The 12,674-nt window shown below is 35.3% G+C and overlaps 1 protein-coding gene across 1 annotated transcript in view; it reads right to left on the reverse strand.

Moving 5' to 3' along the window:
* The window catches only part of EYS (eyes shut homolog), an 855,622-nt gene that overhangs the window by 110,591 nt on the left and 732,357 nt on the right, over positions 1-12,674 (reverse strand). Inside the window, exon 39 of the mRNA XM_083831800.1 lies at positions 2,426-2,534. Coding sequence (XP_083687926.1) covers positions 2,426-2,534 — 109 coding nt within the window. The remainder of the gene's footprint in view (positions 1-2,425; positions 2,535-12,674) is intronic.

Genomic DNA, 12,674 nt, shown 5'->3' on the forward strand with positions numbered 1-12,674 from the left:
TATCAAACATAGCTGTAAACCAGCATAGTTTTGGACAAAATCTGTAAATAGTATTTGCAGACAGACATTTTCTCTCCATCTGTGAACCTGTTACAAGAATTAAGCAAAGCACTGGGCTGGAACGTACAATGTCTATGATAAAAAAAAAAAGTATGTATCTAACACTTCTCTTGCAGCACAATCTTTTATTATTGGACTTACTTTACAAAAGCGATGACCTGGGGGCAGACCCAGTGAACCACAGAATAACTTCAGTTGGCTCTCCTCAGTTTCTTGCATCAATGGTTTTTATCATAATATGTTAGATGTTCAAACACATGCTAGTACACCATAAAGCACGTTTTTTCCTGTAAAGGTCCTGTTCTGAGTTAAACTGACACAACCAGAATATATTTTAAGGAAGCAGACAGGAAAAATTCATGTTAATCTTGTTAATAACCTAACAGCCTTAACATAACATTATGGTAACGCTATGGTAACTTTCCTAATACTAATGCTTAAGTTTTCTAACACTTATTTGTAAATGGCCCTTCTTCACCTGGAGCCATAGTGGTAAGGAGAATCAACTGAGCCATGAAGGGGAAGAAATTCTTCAGTCCTCCTAGAGATAAGAAACCATTTTTTCTTTCATTGCTTGTGTAAGTGTAAAGAAAACAGCGGTTTCGGGAGGTTAGAAACAGATCTGTAAAGCACAATAGTTAGTCATGAGGATCTGACATTCGTACTATACACCATGTAAGTGGTTATCTGAATTAAATATAATTTGGTCCTTTGAAATACCTGTTAGTGTTTACAGAACCGTAAGTGCACTTAGAGGGAGCACCTTTTGAATGTCTTTATTCTAAGAGAATTCAGTTGGCATGGTCCAAGACTGCTCTGCAACATGAAGTGTGCTAAGTGGGGGTGACCAGAACATTCACTTCAAAAATCCATATGAACTGAAACACAACTGTGGACCTCCACAAAAAGAAACAGAAAAGAATCATAGAATCATTTGGGTTGGAAGAGACATCTAAGACCATCTAGTCCAAACTTTAACCTAGCATTGCCAAATCCACCGTTAAACCATGTCACTAAGCTCTACATCTACACATTTTCTGAAGACCTCCAAGGATGGTGATTCAACTACTCCTCTGGGCATCTTGTTCCAATACTACACAACCCTTTCAGTGAAGAAATTTTCCCTAATATCCAATCTAAACCTCCTCTGGTGCAACTTAAGGCCATTTCCTCTTGTCTTATCACTTGGTGCTTGGGCAAAGAGACGGATTTCCACCTCGCTATAGCCTCCTTTAAGGTAATTGTAGAGCGCGATAAAAAGCTGTGGACTTTCTTATGAATGAAAGAAATTTCCTGATTAGGGGCAGAAAGATTCTGCTGTATGAACATGGAGCATGACATCAAAGGTGTCTGCCTGTAAGTTTTTCTTTTAGTATGGTATTGCTGGCTTCTCTACATGATTATGTCCTGATGGGTAAGCTCTTTCCACAGATTCTCTACATAGAAGCTGCCAACAGTGATAGATGTACTTTCTGACATAGTTATAGACCCCAGACATAAAGGGAGAGAAAAAGAAACCTTCTACTTTTTCAGAAAACCGGGATGATAATCTCAAAGCTAGGAAAAGAGAAATAATTGGGGTAATAGTAGTATCTAACACAAGTTAATTCTTTCTATCAAACTGAGCAAACACAGATATTGACTAGGAAGGATCAGGGAAGAAATCCTATTACTAATTGACAGAGCATACCATGCAGTGCACATCATGATTAGTATCTCTACAATTAACTGTACTGTCTCTTAGTGAATAAACTTATAAGGTGAACTCTCAATCATAGTTCAAATTCTCAAGTCCCAAACCACCTAAAACATACCATACAGAAAGAATCTTATGATGCTAGAATGCAGAACAAAGACAGGTGATAAAATGGAGACAAAGAATAACAGAAAATCTCAAGATCTGGGAAAGTTAGCCTATTGCCCATTTAGGGTGAGTCTTCTGTTACCAGTTTCAAAATGGAGACAATCACATTTATAATACTGTTCAGAAGGCAAATCCTACCAACAGTTTTGACACCAGGTTAAGTCAGTGATGATTCATAACTGCCTTCCACTATACAGTGTGCACTGCAAATAAAAAGTAACCAGGATTACTGCTAGACATTATCTGAATTGTTCCTAGCAGCACCGTGGCCTAAGTCAGTGACACTGCAAACATTTTATTTTTCCTCTTGCAGTATCAGTGTCCTTTTCATGGACTTTAAGCAGCTGAAACAGACGTTTCTGGGTTTGGTAAGCTGAAGAAATCATTGGAAACACTATGGATGCCTTAAGTGAAATGACATATTAAAGAGAAAGTAAGTGCATATAATGATATCTGTGTGTTCAAAGCAAATAACTGTCTTTTGATGATTTGCAGACTCACCTGAGATGCTTCATATGAGAGCGAGAGTCTGTGTTGTACAGGAGGATTTCCATCTGCAGCCATTTCAATCATGCAGTACCCTTCAGGACTGCTAACAGGCAACATATAGCTGGAAGGAAACAGAAGATCTCATTACTGTTTATGCCACTGACAGAGGAGTATTCGAATCTCATACAGCAAAGGCAAGGTGAAAAAGGTGCTTCTGCCTCCATAAGGGATGACAGTCTTTGGACAATAAGAATTCTAGTTTTATGGCTACATGGACTACCCAGGAGACAAAAGATCTAAGTTTCTTCTTTTAATGTCCCTCTTCTATTTGCTTTCCTACTGTTCTTGACTCTAGTTTTTGAAATGTATACAGAGATGAAGAAAGAGATCTTCACAAGTGTAAGTAGGTACTGATAAATTGTAAGTGCTAAGTGTGGCTGACATGTGGTCTCCCTAGTGTAGAAGACTGTTGGACAAGTATCATCAATGTTGAATGATGCTGAACTCCATCGGTGGAAATTTCCTTTTCCTGCCCTACAGGGGAAACAGAATGGAGTAAGAAATGAAAGGCTGCATACCTCAGAGCAGCAAGATTACAAAGTGATATAGTTATCGCTACTTGGGAAGCACGCTGTTAATGTAAACTCTGGTACTGAGCTTCAGAGATAAAGAAGAATATAACGTTAAGGGAATTTGTAAAGCAAGCACTAGTGAACATTCAATCAGACACCCCAAATTCTTTAAGTTCTTTCTATGATGAGATCTGAGGAAATGTTATGAATAATATCAATAACAAAAATCCAATCCAACAAGATGATTTGTAAATATATATATATTTCAAATATATATATATTTAGCATTTAGAAAGGAATTAGTATAAACATTATTGCAGCAATGGCAGGATATGAGAATATTAGTTGACAGGTTCTTTAAAACCAAGCTATGATAATTCTGTCCAAGTGCTTTCGACTTCCATCCTCAGTTTGAATTTTCACATACTTTAAAAGAAAATGTGATGGGCCTCCTTTTGGGAACCATGTTCACATTTACTGACTACATGCACAATAGGTCATCAAACTCTACTCAGTCATATCCATACAATTGTGTTTCCAGAGAAAGGCCTTCAACCAAAAAAAAAATATTACATTTTCACAACATTTTGATCCTGAAAGAAATTTCTACATTTATTTGGACTGCCAAATTTCCCATGTTTTTAGCTGAATTAAGAGACAATGACAGGAATCTCATAAACTGTTTTGCGTTGGCGCAAATGAATCTTCATGTCAAGCCTCAGACTTACGAAAGAGTTAACATATTTTAAAGCCCATGATGTCCTGAACACTACAAGCACATATTACTACTCTTAGAAATGACATACCTCAGCACTTCCAAAGATAAATTTACTCCTGGATGAACCGCAGCAAAACCTACCACACTCTTGAATGCCGACTTCCTCATGTACCACCACCTGTTTGTATGCTGCCATGGTATAATTTATCCTGTGTTATGCCTTGAGCTTTGCTTTTCTGCTTGTGTATACGGCTTTACTTTCTATCCTCCTATCTGTAGATCCTGTACAAAATCCGGAGTCTCAGTTTTCACCTCTGGGTGAAGTTACTGGGAGCACTGTATTGACATAAATTGATATAGTATCAGGCCCCTAATGAATATGGGTACATTTCTAACACTAACTGCAGTTCAGTGACATCTGAGTGAGCAGGAAAAAAACAGTACATCCACCAACACAAGTCACATAGGCAGTATGTCTATATCAGCAGGTGATGTACCCATATAAATAAATCCTGCCTTTCTAATGGCTATATTGCTTCTGGTTCCAGAGCTACTTCAGTCAATACTAACTCATTGACTTTTCACTGCATTCTGCTGCACGGGGTTGAAATGTGTTAAATTATTTCACCTTTGTAAGTTTGCAACACTTTTCCTACTTTTAAATTAGGAACAACAGTGTTTTAAAAATTGTTTGCAAGACAGATATTTGAGTGGCATCTTCCACATCGCCCTTTAAAATGTAACCTAGACTCTCAGACTATTCAACTGAATTTGAAAAATGTTCGTTTTTCTTTAATTTTAGGCTTTAAAAAAGTGAAGTTAATATTTTCAGTTCCTTTTTATGTAGTATAAAGTTACAATAACATTTCATTTGTAATGTAGGGAGTCAACAGCAATGTCTGCTGTTCTGAAGATTAGCTGATTTTCACAATTTCTTTATAAAGTGTGGACTGAGTAAACACAAGCTCCTCCTCAATAAATAGTGGGCATTTGTGATTTCCTTTATAAATGCTCAGCATAAGGACAATTTTGGAGAAAGTACTTCTATCTGCTCTGATTTCCAACCAATTCGTGGTATGTTAAAAATACCTTGAATTTCATTTAATATTCCTACTAATATTTCTGCTGCTGGTAATTCTCCAGGAAAATCACAGTGTATAAAAATAATTTCTCAGGTAAAAGTAAATTTACCATTCTTGTGGAGAAAACCAACTCATAACCTTTCCTTGATACCAGTCAATGTGGATTTTCTGGCATAGACCTAATATACCCACAGCAGTGCCTCCTCCTCACCCTCCCTTATCCCTGCTTTTCAGAAAGATTTCTGGAATCTGCATATTCTGTAGTTTCTATATTAATTCAAGATTTAACCCTACATATCACATTTGACAACAGTCCAACTAACAACGAATAAAGCTTTAAGTGATGTGGCAATATTCATAACTAAGAATGTTTGCCTGATAGAGAAGAATAGAACAGCATGGTCTATGTCATTTGATCAGCTTCAAGCAATTAGCCTACCAAGCTGAATTCAGCATTGTAAGTTTTCATTGAAAATGGCTGGTATTCAAACATGATCACTGCTTCGGGTACGTAATTTCTCTTGTTTAGATTCTTTGCAAAGGAAAGAAAAAAAGACATAGAAAAATAAAAATAGGTGCAATTAAAATAGTCTTTAAAGATTATTCAATGCTGAAATGGTTTTTACTGCAGTATCTTTATGTAGCTAATCACAGGTATCCTAAATCATATACATGCTAACATGGTTATCCCTACTCAGGTGTATCTGGTGATTCATTCTACTTTTAAAGTAGCATGTCAGAAAAATGGAAATAATAAATACCTATAAGCAGCAGCTATTACACAGTGATTTTGAACATCAGGTCTTAACTTCACAAAGAACATAAAGCTATATATTTTTTTTAAGATATGGCAATGTAAACTCAAAGGGAAGAGCCGATTAGATTGATGTCAGCCAGCAGATTAGAGACTGAGCTGTTAGAAAAAAGCAGAGGCTGTGAGCAGCAATCTACTGCCCTGTATTCCGGAGCGCATGTTAGGATTGCTGCCACCACTGCCTTCAGCGTTTGCTCCTTTCTCTGCAAGAACTTCCAAGCAAATAATACATGAAAATTCTCTCTGTCTTATGTCACAGAAATGAAAAACTTGTCATTTGAAATGTGAGAAAAATGAATATTTTTCATGCTTACATTACCACAAAATTAGGAGTGTTTGAGTTTGCTAGATTACTCACATATGCTTAGAAGAGCTTTTGAAAAGAGACAGAGCATGGAAAATTTCAGCCCAAAAGACAGCTTTCTGAGAAAATTATGAAAATAATGAAAAATGGCAATTAAAGCAGAAATGCTGTCTCTATCTTTACCACAGCATTTGCAATCACAAAGTACTAAAATATGGACATATGAAAGATAATTATTCTAGTTTTTAAAAACAATGATGGAGAAAAGAATATGCTTGAAATGTTCTGCAGCAGAAATGACCTGAAATAAAATGCCTCTTCATCTAGCTGTACAACTGGATAATATTTCTCTTATAAACCAAGATTAAATCTGTCTTAATCTTGCAGCTAGATAAATGCAGCAGTATTACTACACACACCTTATATATATATAAAAAAAAATCCATCTATATTAGAAAAGATAAAACCAAACTGATGATTTATTCTGTTGACATTTTTTCTTTCTTTTTCTAATTAACCTCCTATTATGAGATACTGACCTCACATAAAGAACACCCGAGATAAAAGTGGCTAATCACCGACATCTTTAAATTTTGACGTATTTGTAGTTCAGTTGTGGTTTTCACTTGTTTAGATGCTGAAGGCATTTCAGTCCATCTGCCTCACATCTCAGTGGCATATTTCAGTTGCATTCAAAGCTGGCGTATTTTTACCTCCGGAGACAGTGACTGAATAGAATGCAATATGATTCCTATTGCAGGATTATTTTGTCAGGCACCAAAATTGGTCTGATTCATGCACATCACACTTGTAATGATATAAAAAGGTTTCACGTAGCAGAAGAGAACTGAGTGTGTAGAGAGTAGGTATGGGAAACATGTATGTGTGTAGGACGCATGGGAATGATATACAGAGCATTTCTTACAGTAATCTAACTAGGTCTGGAGCCATGTGGGGCCCAACCTGTTCCTGTAAATGCTAAGGTGCAGGCCTGATGTAGCTGAATATTTGTTTCCGCAGATTTGAAATGAGAAGAGGTTCAGACTTCTTTTCTGCATTTGGCTTAGAATAACATGATTTTTCATAGCTGCTGTGGATTTTATATAAGCTCTTGTTAAGAACAAGAATTAACAAAGGGTTTACTACAGGGGCTGTTTCTTTACAAAAGACTGATGGACCTCAGCAGACACGAAACTGAAGTTGCATACAGTGATTACTGCAGTTACTAGTTACAACTTGATTAATCAAGTGACTGAACACTGAATTTCTAACAAAGTGCAATGTTTACCTAACATGCTTGTGTCTATGACACAATTGTAGATATAAAGTATGGAATTAATTTAGGTTGGAAATTGTATTAAAAGAAATCCTCTTAAACTAGGAAAGATTGAGGCACTTCTAAATCTGTCGCCTGGTATAATCTTTCTCGAGTAAAGGTTTTATTTCAAATTATCACAGCTACTTCTCCACGTGAGAAATGATCGTAATTTCTTTTTCTTCAAGCTGGTCACCAGGTGGCACTAAAGGAGCACAATAGAAAGTATGATCAAAAAGCATACTGATGTCTCTTCTAATCATTGGAAAGACTGACTTAAGCCCTAATTGATAGCATGATTGCTTCAGCTACCAGTTTATATCAAGGGAAACACAGTAAAGTATCTTAAACTGATTACATATTTGACAATACGGATGAGAATGGGTCCAGAGAGTGGAACTTCTGGAAGACTCTTAACTGCATTCATGCATTATAACTACATAATGTAATCATCTAAAAATGGTGCATTCACGGTTGTGTAAACAAACTTTAAAAAATATAGTTTATAGTAATTATATTTTCTGTATAGTGCTGTAGGTGCAGCCAGATTTCTAACAGCCTAAGGAGAGACATAAAATTAAAAGGTCAGATCAGTGGGTACAAAAAAGAAACAAAACAAAACAGGCTTTATAAAGAGAACTGGCCTCTAATTTTATGCAAGCTAAATTGTCATAGAAATATTTTTTTTAAAATATCAATATCTAGAAGATAGAAGATGGGTTTTTCTAGTCTTCTGAGAAATGATTACAAACCAGTTAAACTACTGTCCACTTTTTAATGTTACAATTGGAGGATTACTTTTAGAACTATTTGCTATTTTTTTCCTTCAAGCTGACAAACACTAACCCAACTTAATAATACATCATGGGAAAAAAATCCCAACAAAAACACACATGACTCTTCACTGAAAAAGCGTTGATATTAAAGAGACAATCTAAAATGACTCCTGCAAAACACTGAAACAGCAGCTTCATTTACACCCTTGATTAACCAGAGCAGTTGTCAAGGGAACATCTAACCAGCTGTCAAGCAATACAGGAGATTTTTCAAGAACAGTGATTTTACTTTTGACTGAGCACATTCAATTCACAAGTGTGAAAATGTGTACTGTGCCTTACAGTTTTAATAATCTCTTGGTACTTCTCTCCAGAATTGCTGCATTTATTATTTGTTTCCCTAAAAAAATATTTCTGTTATTAAAAACATACCCTCTCTTCCGAAAAGTGACTTCAACATGCTGCTTCTATGGAAATATTCATATGTTTCTTTACCCTCTTCTATTTCAACAAGGTGAAATTTTAGTATCACTAAGCAGTGATAATTACAGAAATGAATGCTTCATTTTATGTCTGACATTTTATTTGAAATCGATGAAATGTCTATTGTAACCTCCAGCCATTCAACACCAAATTTCACATTTTCTAGTTGTTATGAAGTGACCTAGATGTAAATGCAAACCAGCAGGGGGGAGAGAGAGAGAGAGACAGAGACAAGGCAAGGGAGTCGGCAGAAGCATGGAAGAGGGAAAAAAACACAGATGACTTTGACCCCTAATAGTGTCTTGCAGTACTAGTAATCTCCTGATGCTCTTTATAAAAAAGAAAGTGTGTTTGTGTGTCTGTGGGAATGTGTTGCTTGTCAAAGGTCTGGATTTGGAAGAGAAAGGAAATTCTAACCCTTAAAAGGCTCTTCTGCTCTTCTGATGGGATAGAAAATCTGAGTCTTGCTGATGGTTTATTTTGAGTGTTTTCTTAATTGGGTCTTAGAGTGTTTGGTGTTTGTGTAAGATTCAAAAGCTGTTCTTCAATATGTGAAGTAAAACAGTTAACAGTTCTTTGGAAGCATTACACCTAATATTACATTCCCTATTATTGCTGACACTTTCCTCATATCCATACATCGAACTCAACAGCCTTCCTCCTAACAATGCTAAAAAATAGCTTCTGCTATTTGTACTTAAATTCTTCCCTTATTCCTTGATAAGTTTTACTAGAGCATGCAGGAAAAGCAGAACTTAAAAAATACATGAAGATGGAGAAACTTCAGAGAGAGAGTGAATTCTTTAAGGATAGCATACATAAAAGTGGACATAATAATGCACATGAATATCTTTGGGGCTCTAGTGTGACTTACGATTATAAGCAGTTGATCTGATTTATTCATACTCAAGAGTATTGTAGCTAGCATACAAATGATACTACTTTTCTATCGATATGCTTGGTATGTTTGTATTGCAGAGAGGGTCCTGCAGTAGTGCACTGATTCTCTTTTATTCAAAAGGAAGTTGGAGGTCCGTGTTACTGGCCTGACTCCTGAGTGCTCCACATTGCATTATTGAAAATACTGTTTATTGTTTTCTATGAAAAGAATAGTTGCAAAAAGAATTGTCTAAACAAGACTGAAAACTGAGCTTTTAGAACATCAGTCCAATTACATCATGGTTGACTTTGAAAGTCTTCTGATACTCCATTTTCTCTTTCTTCATTGTGGGTGCAACCAATTATAAACAAAAGAAAAGAAAAACAACAACAAAAAGGAACTATGTAGTTGTTGTTTGAACACACATACATAGTTTAATGGATACCAGTCTTAGACACCACTTTCGACACTAATTTCCTTTTAAATTGAATGTTTCTTATTTGCATTTGATTATAGATTTATTGGCAGGGTTGTTTTATGCATAGAACACATGATTTTCTGCAGACTTTTGGATTTATCTGTGGGAAATAACACTTCAAAATGTATGAGGAAGTTTGAACTGAAATTCACATGTGATATTTAAACAAGAGCTCTTACGTAGTATACAAGCAGAATGATTTGTACAGTAGTATCATATGTTTTGTACTACATGCATTCTTTTCACCCATTTTTCCAAGTAGGTCTTTTAAAAAAATATTCAAAATTACAAGTCAGAAGGAGAAGAGCAAGAAGAAATAGAAAAACCTTATAGGTCTTCCCCATGTGACTTAACATATTCCTGGATGTCATCATTTTCTTAACACAGATCTTATGGTATTAATAAAACTAGTGATATGTTACTGTATTAAACCTTTCTTACACACATTTTATACACTTTCCTATTATCATAATATTAAATACAGATTTTGACATTAAAAAGGTACTATTTGCCTTTTGTTTCTTAGTGGACCTTCAACTAGCATAATTTGCTGTATATTGGAATATGGTATTTGTCAAAATTCCAACTTTCAGACTGCCATCATAGTACTTGCTAGAGCTTCTGAGAACAGGCCAAGTTCTAATAAAGTGTAATGAATGTCAATAGCCTCACATTAACATGAGGGAGAAAAAATTGCCAGCTCTTCCTCAGTTCTGATTAATCCAGGAAGAATAACAGCATCTTTGCATGGCTCTTTTATTAAAATTGCTGAGCTTTTTCTTATCATACATATATCAATCTATAAGAAATGAAGTATCCATAAGGGAGCGGCATTTAGAACTTGGCTTTATATTACTAACATGCTATTTTAAATACCATCAAAGTGAACCCACTTAATTTCAAACCTGTTTACTACACCTATACTCCCAAAGTAGGCAGTTTTAGTATTCAAAGGCTAGCCAGTCTGACAGTGACTTTTTGCTGTTATTTTCTTGGACAGAATCTTTTTTTTTGTGTGTCATACTGTAGTTTTAAAAACAAAACCAAAACAAAAATGCGTATTTATTCTACTCTTCCATACACATATTTTCTTTCATTTACAGATTATTTAATATAATAAAGATTCACCAAAAATTGGCTTGATGTACATCATCAGCTCCAAGGTAGCTTTTATGAGGGTGTTTTGCTAGGCTTGCTGTCATGTCCCTTCACACAATTTAGTAATAATTAATCTATTATTAACACAATAAACAGTACTTAATACAGAATAATAATTATAAGCCAAATGTACTCCACAGTGTGTTTGAAACCCCCCAGGACTATTGGAAACAGCTGAAAACAGTTCCACAAGAAAGATCCTTAAGACTAGATGACAAGCTGAAAATATGACAACAATGCCATCCTGTTACAGAAAACGTAAGCATAAGACTGTGATGTATAAATAGGTATATAGAGAGTAGACATGTAAACATTTTTCTGCTTTCTTCCAACATAAGAATGATGAATGACATCATAATTCTTAATAGCCCACTTTATTAAGCAGTAGGAGCTTTGCTCAGTCTATCAATTTTCACTAGTCTCTGGTCCTCTGTTCCCTTACTGTCATCAACATGTTTGGTATCTAACTTTCCCTCATTTCTATCATTGCTGAAACATAAGGCATGCTAATAGCCTTGAAATGGTACATCACATTGAAGAATACATCAGCCAAGAGAAGCAAAACTAGAAGAAAGCTTCAAGAACCACTAGACACCTGAAAAAGTGACCTGAAAGGTAAGTTTAAATCCAGGTTTCATCAAATCCAAGATATATTCTTTCATTGTTAGCATTCTTTTAGCAGATAATTACTTTTGCTAATACTCATCATAGATCACTTAGGCAAAACTGAAGGAGCTGAAAAAGACAAATTAGATGCTCATTGTAATCTCCAAGCACAGATAAGGTTGCTACAAACAACAACAACAATAAAGTCTGTTTTTTTCTCCATGACAGGCATTAGAAAAAAGTCTCTATAATGGGATGGATATTAAAGTAGATTTCAGGGGTTTATACAGGGTCCCTCGCTGCATGTTTTTAAGCACAGGTGAGAAAAACATGTTAGAAAGGACATAACCATGTACTTTACAGTTATAACAAAGTATGGAGTAAGCGTGCCCTGCTAAGGCAATGGAAAAGAGCAGGTGATGACCTAAGATCTCTTGCAGCCCTGCAATTGTATAATTCTAACATTTCTATCAAAAGAATTAAATATATTTCAGTGAAGGCATGTTAACACTAATATTTGTCTCTGATTTGGTTAAATCTAAGCTTAAAATTAATGACATTTACAGTCTTTCAGATGATTCTGAAAGTAAAGAAAGAGTAGAACTGGTCTTAGAATGGACAAACAACAGAACTACAACGGAAGAAACTGCAATGATTAATGTCTCTGAATACATATAGGCCTAGATTCTTTCTATTAGACACAACTGTAATGTTATCTTCTAAGGAAGATAGTCTTTCTAAGAAGTCTTTCTAAAGAGTTCTGAATAAAAAGGCAAAAAGGAAAAAATTTTTGTTCTCATTCAAACTATTTTTTCTCTTCTGCTGTAGAGATACCAGAAGAATTGGATAGTATAGGGAGAACAAATATACTTTATCTTGCATAAAATTCTCTATCTTGCATAGGAGATGCGATTTCTTTATGAAACGTCTGCACACAGTTTTTCACATATTACATAGAATATGTAAAAAAACCAGCAACCCACGTTTGTGTAATAAGCACGTCACCAGCTGAAAATCTAATCATACCCACTTTATGTGAAACTGGGACTGTTTCTGCCAGGTTCTACTTAACTTT

This window comes from Anser anser (assembly GCF_964211835.1).
Source record: "Anser anser genome assembly, chromosome: 3".
Taxonomy (NCBI): domain Eukaryota; kingdom Metazoa; phylum Chordata; class Aves; order Anseriformes; family Anatidae; genus Anser; species Anser anser.